Genomic DNA, 24,243 nt, shown 5'->3' on the forward strand with positions numbered 1-24,243 from the left:
TCAGAATTTTTTAATAAATTGATACGTTTCACTGCTTTTTTTTGTAAAAATATAACTTGTTATAAGGGACAGTTCTCCGGAGGGGACAGGGGAAAGGATGCTGGAATTCGAGTGATGTAAAAAACAAAAGTGGTCAACAAAAAAAAAGCTAAAGTTTTTGGCCTGAGTCTTCTCCTAAAATGATACTTGGGAATTTCTGATGCCAACAAGCTAACAACCGGAAGTGCACGTATGTTATTGAGCCTTGTGTGTTCCATTTTAAAGAAATATTCGTGAAAATGTTTTATCATTTTCTGTATTCCTTACTATGTTTCATTACACTGAATTTTAAAAGACTGACAAGAAATGGTGGTTTACGTTATTTATTTTGATACATTCCGTCCCCAAGAATTAATGAGAAGAACTATTTTGCCATATACGCCGCGAAGGAAGACCCCAGGGGCATCCAAATGATGAGTTTCACTTCGTTATTCTGGCCAAAGTGCACACCGGCAGGATTTCTCTTGTCCACTGATTGCTTCCAATCCAGATGTTCAAACAGTCTTTCATCCCCAAAGCAAGCTAAAATGTTTGTGGAGAGGAAAAAATAAATTAAATCCAAACAAAAACAAAATTTCTAAATCTAGTTTATTGAAATAGTGTCATGAAGGTCACAAATTAAAACTGGGAGCTTTGCTTGAAAGCTGAGTAAAAGTAAAATAAAGCCTGGTTTAGGAAAAGGCAGACTGGCCTGGCTGAGCGCCAAGCCTCAGGTACAGAACACTGCCTACAGAAAGGTCGGTTAACCACTTTACCCTGGTAAACACGGATAAAGCCGCTGAGGAGTCACCTGAGCCCAGTGCCATCCCAGCCCCATCCCAGCCTCACGCTGTCGGTCTCTGCCCATACAGGGGGGCTGCTGAGCCCAGGAAATGCAGGCACCTGGGGCCAAGCAGCCCGCAGCAGCAAATCAGTAGCCACTCCATAAATACTTGTTAACAAGATCGTTCAATTAATCGAATCCTTCCGGAGCCCGAGATCTGCCGCTGAGCAGCTTGGGGATTGACTCTCCTCCCTCACAAAAGCCTGCCAACCCACAAAGGACAAACGACCCCACCAGTTAGAAAGAGCCCCTGCTCTAAATGAAAACTTTTATGAGGCCAAATCAATTTTTGTTTGTCCGAGCTTGAGGCTAAAATAGAATAAGGACCTCCCTTCCCAAAGTAAATTACTGAGGCCTCTGAGAGTGTCATTAGCACCCTCGCAGAGAGCCCCAGCCTAATGGACAATTGCTTTCAATCATTTTCCATCAAGCTTCTCAGAGGACAGGCCTGGGCTCGCCGGCACTGCTTTGGCTGTCACCCCAGCAGCCACCCCGGCTATTCGGAATCATTGACACAACCAGCCTCTGATAAGATTTTGAAATTTTAAAATCAAACTCACTTTTATTTTGTTATATCACTTGTACCCTCCCTCCCCAGATAATTATAAAATTCTCCTGGACACAGATGAACTCACCAACATCCTTTTTCCTTTTTGTAAAAATCATTTTAAAAATCTATAAGGTGATTATCAAGAGCCCGCCTCGAGTTAAAATTTCCATACAAAAGAATTCCAAAACATTAAGTGCTATTCTGATTCATTAAACTATTTCATGTCCTCAGCACAGGCTAAAGAAAGAGAACTTTGTTTATCTGGGAAAAAGAGGGCAGTAAGGGCTGGCAATTTCTCAAGGTTTAGTCTCAAATTCCAGTCACTCTCAAGGTAAAGGACCCAACTGTACTTAGGTAGCAGAACAGAATTTAAACTAACCTGTTAAAATTCTTTTGTCCTGCCATTAAGCAGCAATGACCTGTAACCTCTCCCTCAGCCACTTGAAGAAACTTAATCTAAAATCTTAAACCATCCATGAATACTAAACAAAGAAAAAGACCAGTTGAGGGGGAGAAAAAGTGAGCTTAGTCCTGCCGCCTGAAAACGTGATTTCTAACACTATGTTCAGTTTAATGAGATACAACCAACTGTTCTGATGTCCTGTGGAGTTTATTAAAAAGGGATTTTGCTGGTACCTGGAGACAACTAATCTTATTTCTATTTTCATTCGTAAATGGTATTAAAACCCCCTTAAAAATCCCCAAGTAATTTTGCATACTTTACTTCCCTTATTTTTTCACATGTACTAAGGTCTCCCCCTAATAGCTATCAGCCTCCAAAACCCAGAGAAAGCTCAGCGCAAAGCCTCACACACACAATGGAGACTCGCTAAGATTATCCTTCGGGTTAAGTATTTCTGCCTAGGAAGGTAACAAAGTTCACTTTCATGCTTAACAATACCTTAGTTATTAAAATAAAATTTAATTGAATTTTGCTTGTGTACATTTTTAAAGACAACAGCAAAAAAGCAAAGTGGTCTCAAATGACAAAACCACCACTACCACATGCCCAGGAATAAATGGTGGGATCACTCCAGGCAGAACCAAGGACTATGAGGCTCCCTCACCACCCCCAACCATAATTCTTCTTCCATAAAGGTGCCACAGTCCTAGAAATTCCACAGTTAGACATTAATGCATTTAGATTAAGTGCTACTTGCTCCCAGGCCATCTTCTTCTAAAAAAAATGTAACTAACCAAGGGAGTGACCCCCAAGAGCAACTGGCCAAGGACTCAAGTACAAATCCTGCCTTTGCCCCTTAATCTACAATCCTAAAATATTGAAAGCATCCTAAAACTAGCTCTGAGACAGAGAGGATGGGATTTAGTTTGGCTGAGCAGAGGAGAGATCCACGGGAGGGACAGATGGTGGCAGGGCCAGCTCTGACCCGGAGTCATGAGGACTCGACACCGGTCAAACCTGCCCAACACTCCAGGAGACTTGGCATTGCTAGAGAACAAAGCTCGTCTAGTACAGAAAGGAAAGAATCTCCCAATCCCCAAGTCCCATGGGCCAAAGGACCACCAGGAAACTGGGTTCATGGAGGTAGCTCACGGTCTAGACCAGCTACGGTAGATTTTTCCGAGAAAGGACAATAGAAGTAGATTAATTATTAACAGCTAATTGTTAATTAGACATGAGGATCAGGTAAATCATCGTGTAAATTCTAACAAAAACACTGAGGCCAGGGGAAGAGGAAATCAATTACTTTACTGGCTTAACATTCTTTGTAGTATTAACTCAGTGGTTCCCTCCTCCCCAAAAACGTTCCCCAAAATTCATGAATAACTCCCACTGGCCCAAAAGAGATTTTCAAATAACTTTCTAAAGAACTAGCAGCTCCTTGGTAGTAACACAGGAGAAAGAACTGATGCACCACTGAGGGCCAGAGATGTCCAGAATCGGTGAGTGGGGTGTGTGCTTGGGGCCTCTCGGGCCCATCCAGAGGCCGAGTTTACGATCTGCACATCTGTGCCCAGGCAGGCCCCTGCATGACCAAACCCAGGGAGGGTGGGCAGGTTAGCCAGGGCCAGAATGAAACAAAAGCTCACAAGTCTATTAAAATAAAGACCACCACTGCGATCACACATGCACTTTCTTCTAAGCAAATGAGTTAGCAGATGTGCAGAAACAGGGCTCCTGCCACCTCTCAGCAGTGTGAAAAAACAGCCCGACTTGTAGGCTCAATCTATTCTCTCTCTCTCTTGGGGACAGCTGCAAGAGAGACTCAAAATTACCAGCCTGGCCTAACGCAGAGAGAGGGGGGCTCGGGGACAGGGGGTCGTCTTTACTGAGACTCCTTGGCTCTCTGGGACACTGAAAGAGATAGCCACTAACAATGAGTGTGAGTTTGTGTGTGAGTGAGAGGGAGAAGGGGGGGGGAGGAGGGGGAGGGGGAAGAGAGAGAGAAAAGGGGCCAATCTCAGACCCCAAAGCATCAATCAAGATACTTATGACCTTGTTGGAGAAGTAAGACATGTTCATGAAAACATGACTAAGGAGGCAAAGTATTCAATGAGGGGTCTGCAAGGGCAGAGGGTAAGCAGAAAAGCTAGGCTGTGGAAAGGGGAGGCAGAGGACAGGTGAATCATTTGCCATCACAAGGCTTGGAAACTTAGCAGGGCCCTGAATGCCAGGTCAAGTGGCTTAAACTTTATCCCAGGAGCAATAGAGACCAGTAAGGAAGCCATTACTGAAGAGAAACTAACTGCTGAGATCTTGAGGCCACATGACTACAAGAATTATAACTGAAATTGGAAGGTTGATGATGTGGAGGGTAAGGGGCAAGTTCTGAGTTTCTGAACTTAAAAACAAAGGGAATCCAAAGAAAGATATCCAGCAGGAAGTTGGATGGACGTGCAAAGGATGCTGGTCCTGGCTCTGCCATTCATTCACTGGGGAAGCCTGGCCACTTCATCTTGTCAGCAAAATAGCCAGGTGGGGCTGATTACATCAAAAGTGAGAGATAACCATGCAAATGTGGGGGTCACCACAGAGGAGGGGGGAGCAAATACTGAACGACCTGAGTTGGGCCCAAGCCACCTGCCCACTCGGAGTGGGGCCTGAGGAGGAGGATCCCCTTGGCAAGGAGATACCGCATGAACCCTCACCGAGGGAGGAGGAAAACCAGGACCGGGGAGTGCTGAGGAGGACATGAAGTAACTGTCCACCTTGTGAAACACACAGAAAAGCCAGGAAACCACGTGTTCTCAGAGCTGGAAAGAAGTTTAAACATCTCTAGTTGAATCCTGTATTTTTACAGATGAGTAAACTATTTCACAGGCAAATTAAATGATTCATTAAAGCCATACTGAAAGGCTATGAAATTGGACAATTAGAAAGTCACTGGTCAATTTGATGATCAATTTTGTGGAATTTTCATTTATTTCATTTTCTTAAAAAAAAATTATCCATCATTGGGATGGCTCTCAGGGAAGAGGGAAAGAGAAGGCCACAGGGGGAAGTCTAGGTGATTTACCAATAAAAGAGTTCAATAAAATCTGTTTTTTAAAAAAGTTCCCTAGTGATCTGCGTGTGTGTGTTTGTGTGTAAATTTGTATGTGTATGTGTTGTGGGGAGCTGTCAGATGACAAGAAGCCCTCCTCCATTATGGAGGAAGGGCCAGACGGTCCCAGGAGCCCTCAGAGTCCTGAGGAGCAGTTCAACAGAAGGAGGCAGAAGATGAGAGACAGCAGAGAGGGGGCACCTGGCTCTTACACTGGGCAACAGACGGAGAAGTCTGCAGCCTCTCGCCCTGCTTGACGATTCTGTCTCTTAGATCGGCAGCTGAATCAAAGGCATTGTTTTCCTAGGCATCTGATAACCACCAGCTGAGCTCCTCGGGCCAGAGGGAGGTCAGCTCATTTGAAGTGAGTTTCAGCATATACCATTCCCCATGGGGTTTTTTTTTTCCTGTATAAGCTTTTTAATCTTCTACAATTAAATGCTTATGAATTTGTAAATACTGTACCTCAAAACAGTTGGTGCAGGCATTCCAGGATCTGCACCTCTCCTAAATCCTAAAAAGAAAAAGATCCCACATAAATAGCAAAGTCCTAAATAAAAAAAGCATTTACAACAAAGAGCGGCATAATGGATGAACCTGCCCCTGACACAGAGCATCTCCCATATGAGCCCTGGAGAACCCATCAGCCACACCATGCTCCCGGCAACTAAGACTAGAGAGGTGCTGATCAGCACTGGTGGGGGGAGTTACCATACCAGTGGTTCTTAAGAACTTTCTGGTCTCAGGATCTCCTTACAGCTTAAAACCTGGGGATGCCTGAAAGAGCATTTGTTTATGTGGTTACATCTCCATATCAAACATCACAGTATTATGAAAATAGTTTGGACCTTGAGGACCCCCCGAAAGGGTCCCCAGATTCCATTGTGAGAACATCCACCCTATCCTGATACACTCAGTAATTCCATTTACAATAAAGGTGACTTTTTTTAACCTGGCCTAGAAAGCAGCCAAAATGTCTCTGAGCCCTGGGTTCATCCACTCAGAGTCTGTCTCTCTCTCTCTCTCTGCGGCTTCTCATATCTGTCAGGAGTGCTCAAGAAAAGCCGGCCTCTACTCTGGCCTGCAAACATCACTCAGTAATCATTTCCCAGAAACAGTGAGAAGATAAAAGCAGGCTTCAATCACCTGATATAAATGGGCTAGAAAAACTACAAACCTATTAAAAATCCTGCCTTTGATAATGTTGAGTGGTTCCAACAGCATAGAGGAAAATTGGGAGAATCTTGGTAATGACTCCAAACCAAGGAGAGCGAGAGCTCGGTAAGTGCACAGACTAATGTAATCTAACTTAATAACGGTAATGTGAAAGACGGGGAGAAGCTTATTCACTACTCCCCCAAACACCTCGATTCTGTTTTCTCTAATGACAAGCACAAATGAACAAAAAATAGTGTCCACCGTCTGATTATCAATGATTAAGGGAATGATTCATAGAATTATCTGGTTACTAAACCAGATGATTAAGAGCCCGGCTAGGAACTGCTCCCTGTCCAGGTTAAGCCCCCAGCAACACCTGTCCAACTGCTCAAGAAACAAAAAGCCCCTGAGACAGCGGGGATGCTGCCTGTCCAGGCCACGAAGCTTTGAACCCACCCGGCAGAGATAAATGGGGGTGGGGAGGGGAATTCGAATTAATGTCAGCCTCCCTTCACAACACAGCCCGACAATGCCCGGACAAGTCAGGAGCAGAGGGGAGAAGGGCCTGCAGGGAGGTTGGCCACACTAATGATGGGACTGTGGAGGGGGGCAGAGGCAGCAAATTGGGGGAAGGAAAAAAGGCTGTTTTCCTCCTTGGGTGTGAAAGGCAAAAAATCACCTCTATTTGAATTCACACCAAGGCAGCTGCACATTAGCTGCAGCTTCTGGTAATCAAACATCCCCAGAACGCTGAAGCCCAGTCAAGCCCGAGCCTGTTCAAGGTGCCAGGAGCCCCCACAGTGCCCCGCTTTCCCAGGAAACCCCCCCCCCCCAGCGGAGGGGCTGCTGCAGGGGGGGGGGCCCAGAACCCATGACCGATTAGGGCCCCAGGCCTTTCCCACCCCACAAGCACGGTCCTTATAGAGTCCGGGGGGCACCATGGCCTCATCCAAAGGGGGGTTGTGTTATTTTAATCCAGAGCTAACTCGGTAGCTGGGGACGCAGAACAGATTCAGCCAGCTTCATTAAGGTAGACAAAGGCCCCAACCAAGCCCTCGATAGGAGGGGTTCCTTCCAGACCGGAGGGCTGAGGGGACAGGCAGGGAAAGGTCAGGGAGGAGGCTTGGCGAACCCCAGGGAACAGGGTCACCCAAGGCCGGGGGCAGCTCCTGGCTGTGGGCCAGCTCTCAGCTGCCCACTGTCCCAGACCACGTCCCAGATGCCCCGAGGGAGAACTTCAGCCTCCAACTGCTGGCTCCTGCAGCTGCAGATAGCCGGGCCGGGCTCCCACGTCCCCCACGTCCCCCCGGCCACGCCTGCCACCCAACGGGGTCAGGAGAAAAGGAGCCTGATTCAGCATCACCCAAGGTCAGGGCAGAGCAAAAGAGCCGGGCGGGCTGCATGAGCTGGGCAAGTCTCCCGAGCCTTGACTGTGGGAGATAAGGTCAGAGGTCAGAGCAAGCGGTCAGCTGGAAGGCCCTGGGAGCAGGTGGAGAACCCATCCTTCTTTTGGGGGGAGGAAAACCATCCTTCTGAAAGAGAAGCAAAGAAGACCCAGAGAGGGGGGATCTCCCATGGCAGAGTCCGGGGGTCCCAGGCTCTTTCCCCTGGGTCCAATCCCCTCAGTTCACAGATGAGGAAAATGAGACCTCAAGAACCAACTCCAATTCAAGTACAGCCAGAGGCTGCTTGGCTCGAGGGTACTTCCTACCTCTGGTACCTCGACATGCCCATCTGTACGATGGGTCAATGACAGCACCTGCCTTAAGTCCGGGATGCAAAGTGCTTTGCAAACCCAAGGGGGGGGGGGGGGGGAAGGCCCCTAAAGCGCTCCGCGAGCCGGCTTCCCGGGGAATGGAAGCTCCTAGAGGGCAGGGTTTTGGTTTGTTTTTTTAAATCTCCTTGGCCTAGCACACAGTAGGCGCCTAATAAATGTATATCCAATTTCAAGCAGCCTCTCGGGCGGTGTGCCCCCAGGGTGGGGGGGGGGGGCCCTCACCTGGAGGCCTGCAGCCTGGTGGACCTCGCCCCTCCCCCTTGGGCCCACGTGGGGGCGGGAGTCTGGTGACGTCACCGCGCGCCGGCGCGTGCTGGGTCACGAGCCCGCGTGCGCGCCCCCGGCCGCCCCTCCCCTCCCCCCGCCCCGCCCGGTGGGCGCCGGCCCCCCCCACCCCCCCGCCCGCCGCTACCGCCGCGCACTGACCCAGGTAGAGCACGAGGGGGATGAAGCCCCAGCGGATGGCAAACTGGCCGCCCCGGAAGAGCTGCTGCAGCCGCTGCTTGGACTCCTTGCTCAGCTTCACCATGGCGACGGCGGCGGCGACGGCACCCCCCAGCAAGTTCGGGTTCCCGCGGCCTCCTCTGCCCGCCTCGGCCAGAAAGTGCGGGCGTCGCGCAGGCGCAGTGCCGCCGCCGGCGTCAGGGCGCCGCGCTTTACGGCAGGAGCGTCGCGAGCGGCTTCGGGCGTCGCAATTGCCCCCTCCTTTCTCCTTCCCCAGCATGGAGCCCCGTCTGGCCAGGCTCCCATTTCACAGATAGGCATACCGAGGCTTCTGCAGAGTCATGGTACGGGGCGGGGGCTTCAGAGCTTCCCCTTCCCCATTTCATGGCAGGGAGGCAGGCCCAGAGAAGGAACGCGGGTTTCCCAGAGTCACACAGCAGATTGGTGGCCACCCAGTGCCATGGAGCCTGTGGACGCCCAAGTGGGAGTCCTGTTCCTGACCGTCCCAGCAGGGGGGAAGCTGCAGGCCCTGAGAGGGACAGGGGCCTCAGTCCCCACCGGGTCCTATTTCCCGTCTCCCATTTTGGAAATCTCCCCTGGAACCTGTAGCCCCCTGCGTGACATCCACCCAGGAGGGGAGCCCACCTCTCTGTACCTCCAGCGCCTGGCTAAGACAGTTGGTGCCTAATAAATGCTTGTGGAACTACTGGCTGGTCGCTATAGGCATCCCATTCATTCCACTTTGGGGTCAATCTCTCAATGGAATGTTCAGCGTGCAACCAACTTCAGTTTCCTTGCTACAATGTTTCTGCCACCGAGGCCACCGACACCAGGCTGATCCCTCCACCCTCCAACAGCCTTTCTGATAGTCCGAGGGAGGGGCCACCTTCCCTACACCATTCCCCCCCAAGCCAGACCTTAAACCTGTCCTCCTACCCCCGGGCTCCAGGCTCTCCGCCGTCCCTACCCACCACTCTCAGCTGATGAATGTCCGCACATCAATCTGTTGCCCAGGTGTCTAACCAGGATAGAATCTGGAAGGAATGGATTCCTCCAGAAGCTTTCGCTAAGTCCCTACTATGTGCTGGGCACAAACTATGCTTCTCGAATTAGCTTTGGGGTGGGGGGCTGCCGTGTCACCTCACACTGCGGTCACACATTGCGTCTGCTGCCCACCAGACACCCCGATCTGTGGCAGACCCCTCCGTTGCTCCCCAAGCAGGCCCCTCTGGCCTTCACTTTCATCTTCTGTTCAACCTGCCTTCCTCACCCGGATTATTGTGAACTTGAAGGCCCTAAAAACACGTGGACTGTGGTTATTGTTGTTTCTATTATTAATACTATTACTTACTTGACTGCCTCTTTCTCTGGGCAAAGAAGAACAAGCTTCCCTTCTCCCCAGAGACCTTCTCCCTTCTGAGCCGCCCACAACCGAGGACCGGGCAAGTCCCTTCATCCCGGGGAGGCTCCGCTTCCTCATCGAAAACTGTAAGAGTTGAATGAGAGGTGTCTGAGGTCCCTTCCAGCTCCTCCGAGCAAGCGCTATTTCCAAGAATCAGAACCGAGGGGAAAGGGGAAAAAGAGGAGTGGGGCTTGTTCACTCCCCTCCCCAAACCCTCAAATCCACCGGCAGAAAAAAAGGATCTCACCTCCTACTTCCCTAGAAGGTTCATTCAGCAAATACTAAGTGAAGGGTGAGCTCAGGGAGAGGAGCTGGGCAAGAGAGATTGGTGACTAAGGCTGGGAACCAGGCTCCACAGCTGTCTGCTGCTGATGTCTTCTACCCCGCAGATTGGGTTTTCTCCTCCCTCCCAACTCAGAGACAGACAAATATCTCCTCTTTGTGCTGAACTCCCCTCCCCCATTAGGCTGTTAGAAGGTGGGGACCTGAATTTTTCATGTTTATATCTCTGACTTGTACAGCCCTGTAGTTGGTGTCTTTTTCAATAAAATTGAAGGAATGTGCCATGCCCCCTCACCCTCTCTCCTGGAGTGGGTGCTACTTAGCTCCTAGCTCCCCTGCCTCCAGAGGCATCAGGCCAGGAAGAGGAAGAAGAATGCTCCTTGTTTTGAAGGATCACTTCTAGACTGTCCCTTTGCCAGCAACTCAGCAAATCCTCTGCCCTTGGGGTCGTTCTGGCCACCATTAGGCGTTATCTCCCTGATGTTGTCATTCTCCTTCCCTTCCCAACGAATTTGGCTCACAGGTTCACTGTCCAGCTCAAGCCCAGCTAGTACTTGGAGGGGTGGAGTTAGGGGGTGCTCAAAGTCAGAGGAATGGGAGAGAGTCCAGTACAATGTTGGCAAGGCTCCTTGCTAGATTCACAGCCTGTTCCACTGGTCACACTCCATGGTGGCTTAGCTTCAGTGAGACCAGGTCACACATCCCCATCAGCAAGCAAAGAGCTGAGATGGCAGGTGCTACACTTGCTGAGCTGGAGTTTGTACCAGGGCCTCTATTTCTGTTGCTGGTCTGGGAGAGAGAGGGATAAAAAGTGAAGCAAGCCCCAGAGCCCAGAGCTCCTGGGTCTATAACTAATGACTAAAATCATCCTGTGGGAACTACATGAGCCACTCCTTTATTTGCCTCCTCCAGGGAGGGCTCAGACTGCTTGTATCCTAGAATTCTTCAGTGCAGATGGGTCTTGGGCCCAGGGGGACTCCCTGTGTCTAAGATAGGCATGGGTTGGGCAGCCAGGTGGCACAGTGGATGGAGCTCTGACCTTGGAGTCGGGAGGACCTGCGTTCAAATGCAACCTCAGACACTTTACTAGTTGTGTGACTCTTGGCAAGTCACTTAACTCTTTTTGCCTCAGTTTCCTCAATCCGTCAAATAAGCTGGAGAAGGAAATGGGAAACCACTCCAGTATCTTTGCCAAGAAAACTCCAAAAGGGGTCACTAACAGTTGGACATAACTAAAAAACAACTGAACGTCAACTTTGCAGCCACTTGGTAGACGGTCGTGGTTTATTGTTTATTGTTATACATTGTCATACATTTTCCCTTAGTATTAAGTACTATTCATTTACTTAGTGATTTCATGCTAAAAGTAAACACACTATACATATCATTCCAGTATGTGTTTCTACAAGTAAACACATGTCAAGGTCAAGGGACTGGCACTCACTGGATATACCATAACCAAAAGAAGATAAAGTGGTGAGTGAGTGGGGGCCCAGAGCTAAGCTTGATTTGTAGGTCAACAACTCCACCCCAGCCCCAGGCAACAAAAGACTATCCTCTAGAAAGAATAATCCCTGAGGGACAGAGTGTTGGGCTCTCTTATGACCAGCACTTCTGTTCCAAGTGGCTCTATCCAAGCCATCCATGAGTAAAGGATTTCCTGGGGAGTCTGGCTGCCATGGAGGGATTACACATGCTGCATATTTAATGTTTGATTAAAAACAATATTGGACTTCACTCCAAACACCTAAACTTGCTTGGTGACCATTTATATGTAAATGAGGGAATTTCAATCTGAACACTTTCAGCCTCTGTGTTGACAATAACTCCCTATCGGAATTTTCAGTCCAAGCTCACTTAATTTTCCCAATGGAAGTGGATGTATATTCCTGTGTTCTACCTTTGGGATTTTTTCACTCTGCATCATTTCACAGAGGCCCTTCTGTATTTCTGTGTATCCCTTACACTTGTCAGTATTGATTGTCTCCCCTTACATTAGGGTAACACAATTTAAACATTCCTCTAGTGTTGGACACATGTTAACCCTATGTTCATCTAAATTCTTCATTTTGTATCCCTTTATTAAAGAGAAGGAAAGGGAAGGGAATTAGCATTTATATAACTCCTACCATGTGTCAGAAACTTGGCTAAGCACATTACAAATATTATCTCATTTGATCCTTATGACAATCCTGAAAGGTAGGTGCTATTAAACATTATCCCCATTTCCCAGCTGAGGCAAACAGAGGTGAAGGATGTGCCCATAGTCACACAGCTGGAAAGTGTCTGAAGCTGGATTTGAACTTAGGTCTTCCTGACTCCAAAGCCATCACTGGACCCCAGAGCTGCCTGTAGATGACAATTAAGGAAAGTGCCAGAAAAATGTGATTCCAATGCACCCCCCTCCCACGTCTTCCCTGGATTCCTATTTAATGGTGTTTTCTCCACCTTTACTAAGTGTCAATAGAAGGATTGTGCATGGGAATGACGTCTGCCTTGAGTAATACCATAGCTAAAGACATTCACCACTGCAGCAACACAATCCCCTTTATAGAAGAAGCCATGCAGACTAGCCCTCATTTGCTTTCCAGGAAAAACGTTTCTTTCTGCAAATGAATTTTTATGCTTCCTTTGGTCAGACAATGATCCCTATGTAAGTCAATGTGTTTCCCTTTCTGCCTGCCCTGCCAGGAACGTCAAGCCAAATTTAGTGCCCAACGGCTGTAATGAGCTTCCTCCACGTTCCTGACATCTGCCCTCTGCTCCTCTTCCATCATCTCTGTTCTGTTTTTATCCTTAAACGTTCTGTTTTGCAGCATTTTGGCTTTTGTAAACTACCTTGAATGCTTTGGGAAATAGGTGTGAGGGAGGGTACCCTTTGATTACCATCATTAATTCTGGATGTCATTTAAAATTAAAAAACAAACCAACCCAGAGTGGAGGCAGAAGTCCCCAGTTAGGAGGGAGGCCACTAGCTGAGTCCAAGCAAGAGAGAATGGGGGTGGTAACAAGAGGAAAGAAAAGAGGAGAGACTCTAGGAACATGACATGGGAGCCAGTATCTGATGGGAGGAGAATCCTGCTAAGCCTGGGTGCCTTCGAGGACAGGGGCAGGTCCCATGCACAAGAACAGGAAAGTCAGCTTGGAGGAAAATGATAAGACCGGAGCTAGACAGAAGATAACATCAATGTAGAGAACTCTGGGTGTGGAAATGCCCTCCACTGACTCACATGAGCAACTCCTCAGTAACTAATTTACTTCTTAGATGCCTTGGGCACTAAGAGATTAAACGATTTGTCCTAGCTAGTGTGTATCAGAAGCAAGGCTTAAACCCAAGTCTTTGAGTCTCTGAGAGGGGCTCCCTATCCACAATGCTACCAACTCCCTCTTTCTTCCTCTCTTTTCCTCTCCTCTCTCTCTTCCTCTTTCTCTCTTCTCTTCTCTCCCTCTCCTTTTCTCTCTCCTCCTCTCCTTTCCTCTTTTCCTCTCCTCTCTCTTTCTCTTCACCTTTTCTCTTTCTCTTCCTTTCTTCTCTGTTCCTTTTTCTCTTTCTCTCTTCTCTCTCCCTCTCCTTTTCTCTCTCCTGTCCTTTTTTCTCTTCTCTTCCTCTCCTCTCTCTTCCTTTTTCTCTTCCTCTCTTCATTCTCCCTCTCCTTTTCTCTCTCCTCCTCTCCTTTTTTCTCTTCCTCCTTCCATTCCTCTCCTCTTTCTCGTCCTCTCATCTCCTCCCTCTCTCTTCCTCCCCTCTCTTTTATCCCCCCTTTCTCAATACCTTGTTTGTTTTGCAGTTCAGCCATGTCCTGATACTGTAGACTCCTCCCCTCCTTGGTAACAAAAAAAACCCCAGTTGTGCCTGAGGCACCCCCAAGGCAACCCAGGCTGTCCACATAGACTAGACTGTCCCCCCACAGCCCACTACCTCTTTATGGAAAGAGTGAAATGTGCATTATATCCTTTGTTCTCCAGAATCAACACTTGATTGCAGTCAATGTGAGCTTAGCTACCATTATCAGTTGACAGAGGCACAGAGTTGACAATGTGGTCCAGTGGATAGAAAGCCAGGCTCAAAGACAGGAAGACCTGGTCCCAAGTCTTTCCCAGACATGTGCTGGCTGCGTGATCCTGGTCAAATCAAGCCTCCCGTTACTCTAGGTAACTCCGAGATTATCAAAGGTAGCAGAGGAGGTGCCAACTTGCATTAGTAGCTAGAGTTCCTGCCAACTTGCATTGGTACAAGGTATTTGTTCCCTTAAGAGCTCCCAGGTCCTGTCCCTAGCCTTCTGGAATCATCTTGTATATGGCTTGCCTGGTTCTCCCAGTGACCTTTCCCCTACATTGCATTAGTGGGATGCTCTTAGGGACACCTGGTTAGAGCCAAGTCCTAATAGATTTCATGCCCAGACCTCTCCCAGAGTCCTCCTAATCAGCCTTAGCATGTTCTCATTTCAGAGTCAAATCCTCCATTGAATAGCATGCCAATCAAGAAATAACTGATTTGATAATGAATGACTTCATAGGCTGAGGGTCTAATCCCCCAAGCAAATGAGCATGAACAGCATTTTGAAATGGATTAGCTTCTGGCCGAGATGACTGTTGAGTCTGATGGCAGGACCTCCATTTGGAAATGTCCAGCAGGCAGCTGGGGATGAGGGGCTAGAGCTGAGAGAGACAGATTTGGAAGTAAGCATGTTTTCGAAGCCAGGAGAGCAGATGAGATTTCTGCAGATTTCCCAAGGACAAAGCATAGCAAAACACCAATGACTGAAACTTAAGAGGGTGCCCACATTCCTGGGACAGGAGGAGAAGCCAAGAGAGGAGACAGATGGAACAGGCAGGCAGGAAGAGAAGCAAGATCCTGTGGTGTGACAAAAGGCAACAGAGGAGAGAGTTGGGGGAAAGAGGGTCTGTGGTATTGGGGGGAAGGAGCTCCTGGCTCTGGCTCAGTTGAGCCACAAGAGGGTTGATGGTCTCAGATGAGAAAGTTGATGCACAGAAAATGGCCAAAACTGACCAGAACTCTGAGATGTTGGAAGTGGGGTATGCAGTCAATAAATCTTTGTCAGTTGATAGATTCTTTGAGAGGAAATGGGCCAATGTAAATGACTTTTTATATGTTTGAAGTATGTTTCAGTTGTGGATTTCGGGAATAGATGTGCCATTATATGCCATGACAAGGCTTCCAAGAACCTGGAGCAGCTGTTGGGCTATATATACCAAGTGGGCCGGAAAAGTGGGAGGACGGAATGTTACAGGCAGTATTCCATAGTGTTAGCCCAACATTTTATGGTACATATGAGTCATGGCAGTGTTGTATGGAGACTAAGCACAAGTCCAAGACCTTAAAGCTCACCATCACACAAACACTTTGCCTTTCTTCATTCTCCAGGCAGGCATTTTAGAAGGCAATTTCTCCAATAGGATATCCTGACCTCTACTTTCTAATAAACTGGTTTTTAATATTTGAACCCCCTCCCCAATCTATTGACAACTTTGCCCCTTAATACCCAGCAACATTTGCTCAGACAAAAGAGACCATACCGCAACTGTGTGTTACTTTTATGTTTGTCCCAATGTGGACATTCCAGAATTGATTGCATAAATGGTTTATCCTTTAGAAACACTTCTGGTATCCCCCCCAAGTTAAAATAAACACAAATATTGGTGCTTAAAAACTCACCTTCTTGAGTATACCGTCACTCCTCCACACGTTCTGCTCCTGACTTTCTGGGCTTCGACCCTGGAAGATTGCCCCCCATCCCACTCAATACCTACTATGCACTCAATACTGTGCTCTGAATTCCTTCTCAGCCTAGAAGAATATACCACTACTGTGATCTGTCCTCTGACTGGTGGGTTCCTCCATTTTGAGGAAGTGCCCAGGCCCAACCCAGGCTCACTCCTCACTCTTTTCCCAGCCTCACTTCTGGTTCCCTTGATGTCTCTTCCTCACCATGCCCATGGACCTTCTCCACCCCTTCTCAGGTCCCTTTTGGATGTGATCTTTCCCTGTTAGAAGGTGAGCTCCTTGAGGGCAAGGATTCTCTTTGATTTTACTCAAATTTGCATTCCCAGAATTTAGTACAGCACCTGTGCTAAGCTCAAACACACAATCTGTGCTTAAGGGATGTTTGTTAACTTGGAGAAGCATGTTTTCTTTCCCCATATCACCACCGCCAGTCCAAGAACACTTCAAACACATTTCTTTTCCTTGACTTTCAGATTCTGAGATTGTTTCTTCAGGTTTGTAGGCAGGTTTCCAATGTTAAAAAAAAACAACAACAAAGATAGATGTGTATATGTATTATGTGTATGTATTCTATGTGTGTCTGTGCATATATACATATATATATAGACACATATTTTCTTTTCCCCCCAATTTTTAAACATTTTTATTTAAAGTTTTGAGTTTCAAATTCTGTTTCTACTTTCCTTCCTCCCCTCTCCTCAACCTGAGATGGTAAGCAGTCAGATATGGATTATACATGTGCAATTATGTATAACATCTCCATATTACTCATTTTGTACAAGAAGATTCAAATAAAAGAAAAAAAAATGAAAGAAAGAAGCAAAAAATAGCCCGCTTCAGTCTGCATTCAGTCAATACCAGTTCTTTCTCTGGAGGCGGATAGTTTGCTTCATCATTAGTCCTTTAGGATTGTCATTGTATTGCTGAGAATAGCTAAGTTGTTCACAATTCTTCATCAGACAATATTGCTCTTACTGTGTACAACATTCTCCTGGTTCTGTTCACTTCACTATGCATCAATTCATGTAAATCTCTCCAGGTTTTTTTCTGAAATCATCTGCTTGTCGTTTCTTATAGCACAATAATATTCCATTGTAATCATATACTACAGCTTGTTTAACTATTCCCCAATTGATGGGGGATTTCCAATTCTCAGCCACCACAAAAAGAGTTGCTATAAATATTTTTGTACAAATAGGTCCTTTTCCCTTTTTTTTGGATGTTTTTGGGATACAGACCTAGTAGTAGTATTCCTGGATTAAAGAGTATGCACAATTTTATAGCCTTTTCAGCATAGTTCCAAACTGCCCTCCAAAATGGTTAAATCAGTTCACAACTCCACCAAAAGTGCATTAGAGGCCCAGTTTTCCTACATCTGCTCCAACATCCAATATTGTCCTTTCTGTCATATTAGCCAATCTAATAGGTGTGAGCTGGTACCTCAGAGTTGTTTTAATTTGCATTTCTCTGATCAATAGTGATTTAGAACATTTTTTTCACATGACTATAGATAGCTTTACTTTGTCTGAAAACTGCCTGTTCATATCCTTTGACCATTTATCAACTGGGGAATGACTTGTATTTTTATAAATTTGACTCAGTTCTTTATATATTTGAGAAATGAGGCCTTTATCAGAGATATTTGTTGCAAAATCCCCCCCTCCCCATTTTCTGCTTTCCTTATAATTTTGGTTGCATTGGTTTTGTTTGTGCAAAAATTTTCAAATTTAATATAATCAAAATTATCTATTTTACATTTTATATATCTTCTTTGCTCCTAAATTCTTCCTTTATCTTTAAATCTGACCCATTAACTATTCCATGGTCTCTTAATTTCCTTATGCTATCACCTTCATGTGTAAATCTATACATACATTTTCTACAACTGAACCAAGGATACACAGAATATACAGAAAAGTGGTGCCATATAAAAGAATTAGGCAGTGAAAACCTGTTCAATATGGAGTCAGAGACCCTAGGTTTGAATCTTGGCTTTGCCACTTCCATTGGGCAAGTTTCTTGACCTCTGGGAACCTCAGTTTCTTCTTCTTCCAATGGCATTTACAAGATGATCCTCTAGACCCCTTCTGCTCCAAGTTCTGATCTTGAGGAAGGTCGGTGTTTTTCTGGAGCTAGAAGGGAGGAAATATGGCCTTCTTTGGACTGCCAGGGTAGTCTAGGACCACTGAAGATGAAGTGAGGCTGGTATGGTACTGCTGAATCAGGAAGGCTGTGATTATTTCTATCAGTTGAGCATACCATGGATAGAAAGGAAGTTTGCTGAGGGCAAAGGACTTTTGTTTATTGTCTTTCTCTCCATGGCACCAAGCCCAGGGCAAGGCACGCAGCAGGCCCTTTAATGTTCTTGTGCTGAATTGGATTCTGATGAACAAGGAAAGCCAGTACTTAACCAAGCAATGTTTTCTTGGCTTTTCCAGAGAAGGCAATCTGTCCAATAGGCCTCTACACCTGAAAACAGCCCTGTGACACAGCTGACAATACCACCCACAGCAAAGGGATCCTTTTCATCATCCGTATTCTCAGCTGTTGTTGGCACAACCCATGGTCACATTAAAACTTGTGCCAAACAGTAAAAGCAAGTATGTCTGCTTCTGACTGCAGTTTCCCTAATGCAGGGGTTCCCCACCCAGCTTTACACACTAACAAGCCATGTGCCCTTGGGCAAGTCACTTAACCTCTGTTTGCCTCAATTTCCTCAACTGTAAAATGGGAACAATAGCACCTCCCCCCAGGGACCAGACGAGCCAATATCTGTGCTGGGCACACAGGAATGCTCCTTTTCCTCCTCCTCCTCCTCCTCCTCCCCCTCCTCCTCCTCCTCCTCCTCATCCTCACCACTATTATTATTATGCCTTGCGATTGCTCTCTTTGACAGTCTGGTGAAGCCCACGAAGCTCCTCTCAGAACTATGCTTTTAAGTGTATAAAACAAAATACATAGGATTACAAAGAAAACCAGTTATGTTGAAATATGATGATAAAGATCTATATAGATGTATAGATATTCTAAAACCCTGATGGAAAAGAAGCTCCTAGAACTTTGGGCAGTCATGTGGTGGTGACTAATCCGGCAGCTGGAAAGGAGAGGGTTAGGAGGAGAGACATGATTGGGAGAAGGAATGCCAACTTCTTCTATTAAGAGAAGAGAAGCCGAAGCAGCCTCCCACCTGCTTTCTGATGCCTTAAAACCCGTTCCTAATTTCCCAGTTGTTAGTTCTCCTTCCCTCATCAAAGTAGAGGATCAGAAACTTAGGGAAAGGGTCTCAGGAGTAATCCAGCCCAAATCTCCCTCGTTTTACAGATGAGGAAACTGAGCCCCAGAGCAGTGCCCGCTAGTCACCCAGCAGCAGAAGGAGGCTCTTTTACTTAATTTAATTTGTATTGTTATTTACAGAGCTTTACACACACTAGACCCTTGCTAAAAATGCTTGCTGCGTTTAACTGAATTGTTTGAATTGAAATTGCTTTGGGAGAATAGGGTTTTTCATTGCAAGTCCCGACAGAAGGCTGAGAACCCGCAGCCCCACCAGAAACCTGGCTACCGATTCCCATGGTGGTGCTAATGACTGACCCTTTCCTGGGAGAATTTTGGGAGGAGGAGGTGCGAATTCGGAAGGCCAGGCTGCCCTAGAAATGGGGAGCTCGCTACCGCAACTTAACAGACTTTACCATTTGGCCTCAGGCCAACCTTGATTCAAGCTTCAGAAATAGTGCCGGGACTGGGAGTCCTGGCTCAGCCCCTTACAGGACGGGCAACCCTGGGTAAATCATTTCTCCCTCTGTCACCAGAAAGGTTAGGGCCAGCTGCTCTCTACGGTCCCTGCCGGCTCCAGATGCTAGGATCCCAGCTCCCCAGAGCCACAGGGATCCTTTGGTGGAGATGGGGGCCACAACCATCCCAGGCCTCGGCCAGCCCTGGCCAGCCCAGCTTAGCCATCGAGAGCAGCCAGAGGGGTGGTGGCCCGGCGAATCAGCGGTGTCATTGAAGGCCAGGGACAGCAGGGGGCAAGCGAGAGTTAGTTTCGGGAGCTCAGCTCAGGACTGGGGCCCGCGAGAGCTTTGGAAAGTCAGCACAAAGTCCCGGGGGCCAGGGAGGGGAACTTGGGCCACCGGCCGAGGGGCGGGGGCCCTTGGGAGGCGGAGCTGGGGAGGGAGGGGGCTTCCGCTTGGCCCCGCCCGGGCGCCTCTGCAGCCTCTGGGCCAGATGCGAGCAGCTGGCTCCGCTGGGCACCCTGGCGCGCTTGGGCGCAGGGCCACCACGGCTCCTAGGCACCGGACGCTTTTCAGGGGTTGGCTCTGGGCGGGCGGGGGCGGGGTCCAGGGGGCCCCCTACCCCCCCTTACCCGTGTGGGGTCTTACTGGTGAGTAATTGGGTTCAGCCCTCCTGTCCCAGGCCCCTCCGGCCTCCCTCCTGCCATCCCTGCACTCCTAGTGAACCGCTCCCCCTCCAACGACTTTAAGTGGGCTTCAGCTCCCCGGAGAAGCCAGAGGGGGAACGGGGGTGGGGTACAGAGTTGGAGGGAAAGGTGGCCCGCTGCATGGCTCTGCCTGCACCAGGCCCTAGGAGCCTAACCTGACAGGAACACGTGCTCATGGGGCTGGAGGCCGGCATCTCCTCGGCCCCTTTCCCAAAGAGGAAGGCCACGTGGTGCTCTGAGCCCCTCTGACTTGTTCCCAAAAAGGCAGGCCACATGGTACTCTGTGCCACCCATCCCCTTTACCAAGAAAGGAGGCCACAGGACTCTGGGTCCCTCACTCCCCTTTTTCAAAGAGGAGGCCTCATAGTGATCTGAGCCCCACATCCTCTTTCCCAAGGAGGGAGGTCACACATGGTGCCCCAACCCCTAACTCCCTTCCCGGGAAGGGAAGCCACATGGTGTTTTGAACCCCTTTTTCTTTCCTACCCCAGAGAGCCCATGTGGTAGTAGAAGCCCCTTTCCCCAGGCCACACGTGGTGCTCAGTCTCCTGGTTGTCACTTCCTGCCTAGTAATGCTAGAGGGAAGCCCTTTCCTCCAAACCCACATGGAGTTTAAACTCCATGACTCATGGGCTCCCCTGTATCCTCCCCACAAAGACCACATGGCTGAGACCCATATGGCCCCAGCACCCCTTTCTGTAGCCCTTTCCTTCCCCAGCCTTATGGTACCTTCACAACTCAGCCCAGCCGGCCTTGGGTCCAGGAGCACCCAGCCTCATCTCCTTATACCCCTCAGGGAGGAAAGAGGGCATTGTATCCTGGCTTAAGAGTCTAAACCACAACCAAACCTGCCTGATTCCCATTTCCAGGTGGAACTGAATATCACTACTTTATGTCTTCTAACCCCTCCCCCCATTTTAAAGGCATCTTCATTACCCCTTTTTTTAGTCATGCTTTTTCTCCCCAAGCAGATCCAAGCAGAAGGCAAAGCCCAGAGACCTAGTATTTCCTAGAAAAGTCATGTCTCTCTCTCTGGCTGGACAGCTGATCTCTGCAAACAGCTGCACCGCCCTCCCAAGGACATGAAAGCTAGAACTGGACCTGTGATTTCACTGGGCTAGTTAACTCCCAGTTGCTCCCAGGAGCACTTTCTGCTCCTGCAGCTCAGTCTTAGCCAAGACTGCCTGTCGCTGGAGCATGGAGAATTGAAGTGGCTTTCTTCTCTAGACCTGTTTCCTGATCTGTAAAATTCGAGGGTTGTGCTTAGGTGAGCTCTGAGTTCTAGTCTAGCTCTAAATGCTGTGCTCTTAGCTAGGAATAGACAGGATAAATGGATTATGAAATGGGAGAAAGAACGCGAGCAGGAGAGTGTGGAGCCCCAGGTCTGGATCCCAACCCTCCCATGATTTGGTATGATTTGGTAACTTTGGGTTATTCACACTGGGTCTCTGGGCTTCTGCACTACCTTAAGCTCTGACTTGAGAGCCCCAGAAGCACCCCAAACCTGAGTCTGGATCAGGGGGTTTTAGGGCAGCTGAGACTTGTCACAGCCCGGGACCCCTGATTCCCTCATCTGTAAAACCAGGGAGTGGGAGGAAATGCTGCTAAGGCCACTCCTGGTCCTAAATTCTCTGCTAGAGCAGAGACATCGCAGACTTTGAAATCCATTTTGCCAAATCTCTCAAACCATTTTCCTGTGTCAAGTCCAGCCTTGAATAATAGAGATAATTACACCCCCACTTTGGGGCTGGGAGAGTAAAAGACCCGTTGATTGGAGCAGCATTCAGCTTGAGAAGAAAGGGTCCTTACAAACAACAGGCAGCTGATTTCTCCTACACAGTCACTTACAGCCTGTTTGCTATTGTGTGGTTTGGTTAAATGGGGGTCTGGGAGTGAATGCCCCCTGCTAGAGCTCTTAAGCACAAACTCTTTAAGCAGAGAGGGAGAGAAAGAGAGAGGTGTGTGTTAGGAACTCCAGCAAAGTGAAATCATGAAGCAGTCATTTTCTGGTCAGCATGGTGGCCAGTCCTGCTGGGATTCTGGACAGAGTGGGCTTGGGGGAAGTTGTGCCCTGGAAACTGATTATTGGCCAAATCTCGGAATGGGCCATTGCAACACACTTTGACTCCCCTGGACATGGATTGTGCCCCTGGACCACAGAATACTGCCCAGGAGGGCCACTTTGAGATCCTCCAGGCCAAGGGCTTTTAATCTGGGCTCCACAGACTGGATAGATTTTAAGGGATCCATGAATTTGGATGGGGAAAAAAATTACAGCTTTATTTTCACTAACCTCTAACTGAATCGAGCATGTCCTTCAACTTTGAACTTAAAAAAGAACATTTTGAAAAGGGATCCCTAATCTTCACCAGACTGCTCAAAGGATGGGAGCTGAGAGTGTCTGACCCAAAAGGCTCTAAAAAGGCCTGCTTTAGCCCAATTCCTTCATTTTACAGAAATGACCTTAAGAAAGTTAATGTCAGTATTGGATGTGCCTATGGGATGTGAGTTCTGGGAGGACAGATTAGCCCAGCACCAGGGTTAGGCCAGTGTGGTTAGAGCAGAGAGATCTCAGACTTTGAATTTGGAGCTCTGTTTCTGGGTTTGAAAACCCCGTCAAATCCTCCCTCCTGTACTTTAAGGTTACAAGGAAAAAGAACCTCTGTCCAGATCAGTACTACTCTCATCCGGTAGGTAAGCCCTTTGACTAGATAATTTTCTTTTGTAATGGTAGGGTGTGTAGTCTCCAGAGGATTGTAGTCCAGGCCAGAGGAATGTGAGTTTGGCCTGGCCAGTCCCTAGCTCAGTGGCCCCCTGGAGGCCAGGATCTGGTCTTTGCTTGGGGACCCAGGACTCCCAGCTAACTCTTTTCTTTCTCTTAGCTAAGAACTTCACCAGGAATCCATACTTCAGAATTTCTAAGGCTTCTTGGAGGAGGGGGAGAATAAGCCTCCTGTGCTCAGGAATGGAGAGTGGAATGGCCTCTGCCCTGAAGGGGCTCTCCTTCTACTGGGGAGATAAACCATCTAGACTGATGAGAAAATGCCGAGCCTTTTTCCTGGGGATGGAGGAGGTGGAGATGAGAAGCTAAGGGTTTGAATTCTGATCTCCACACCCTGGGCGAGGAACTCTACTTTCTGGGCCTCTCCTTTCTCTACTGACTGAATCATTCAGTCTGAAGCTCCTTCAGGGCCGGGGCTGCCTTTTGCTTCTTTATTAAATACTCAGCGGAAGCCAGGCCCTGGGCTAAATGCTGGAGATACAAATACAAAGGGGCTTATATCATTTTTTAAAATTGATTTTTATTCTGAACTTAACAAACACCCAATAAAATGAGCAGTTTTGTCTGTGTAATAGAACAGAAAAAGAGGGCTGTCCATGAAACTGCAGGTATCAGTTATGTACAGCTGAATTTTCTTTTAAATGCATCTGAAGCCTGTAGCTTTCAAAGTTGAAGGAACTTAGTGTCTCATGGGGGAGATGTACATGCAGAAGGGTGGTAGCCAGGCACAGAGAGGGATGTTTTGGTTTGGGAAATTCCAGGGCCTGGGACTGGAGTCCCCAGGACACTTGGTAGACAAATTCTTTACAGGAGTGATAATCTGGGTTTATGTGCTTGGTAGTATGAGAGTAGCAGGAATTACACTGGAGAGCAGAGCAGTTGGGCTGGGGTGGCCTTGATGATATGGAGAGTGGGGTGGTAGGGTTGGGGTGGTCTGGACATGGTGAACTCTCTTTACCCATCAGAAGCCCAGGTTGGCACTTGAGTACTGGATCAGAGGCCCTTGTCAGGGAGTTTGTATTAGTGTTTGGGCTGCCTCTGTTAAGACCACATACAGACAGCAGGTCTTCGCGGTATTGGCAGCCCAGGAAAAGCTAGACTAATTTTGGGCATTGAATATCTCCCGCCTGACTTCCTGCATTCACACCTGAACAAAAGCATAATGCTCTTCATTTTCTTCTTTTTGTCCCAGGGTCCATGAGGAAAACAAGGCAGGCTTATGGTGAATTTCCAGTCATTTCAGGTATGGGTCGGCAGGGTATCATTTAACCTGGGTTATAAGGGGAATGGAATACT

General features: G+C 47.9%; 1 protein-coding gene across 1 annotated transcript; it reads right to left on the bottom strand.

Annotated features, from left to right (window-relative positions):
* Positions 1-346: 346 nt before the first annotated feature.
* TOMM7 (translocase of outer mitochondrial membrane 7) lies at positions 347-8,467 on the bottom strand. The gene is made up of 3 exons (XM_036760708.1): positions 8,280-8,467; positions 5,384-5,432; positions 347-561 (listed from the first exon to the last, which is right to left on the bottom strand). Exons 1-3 carry the CDS (start codon positions 8,380-8,382, stop codon positions 546-548), a joined length of 168 nt encoding a protein of 55 aa, XP_036616603.1. The 5' UTR covers positions 8,383-8,467; the 3' UTR covers positions 347-545.
* Positions 8,468-24,243: the final 15,776 nt, after the last annotated feature.

This window comes from Trichosurus vulpecula, chromosome 5 (genome assembly GCF_011100635.1).
Source record: "Trichosurus vulpecula isolate mTriVul1 chromosome 5, mTriVul1.pri, whole genome shotgun sequence".
NCBI lineage: Eukaryota > Metazoa > Chordata > Mammalia > Diprotodontia > Phalangeridae > Trichosurus > Trichosurus vulpecula.

Excerpts from the sequence above, each read along its gene's own strand:
- TOMM7 (XM_036760708.1), bottom strand. The coding sequence starts at position 8,382 with ATGGTGAAGCTGAGCAAGGAGTCCAAGCAGCGGCTGCAGCAGCTCTTC. Across the intron at positions 5,433-8,279 it reads CCCCCTCGTGCTCTACCTGG|GATTTAGGAGAGGTGCAGAT; the intron begins GTCAGTGCGCGG and ends TTTTCTTTTTAG.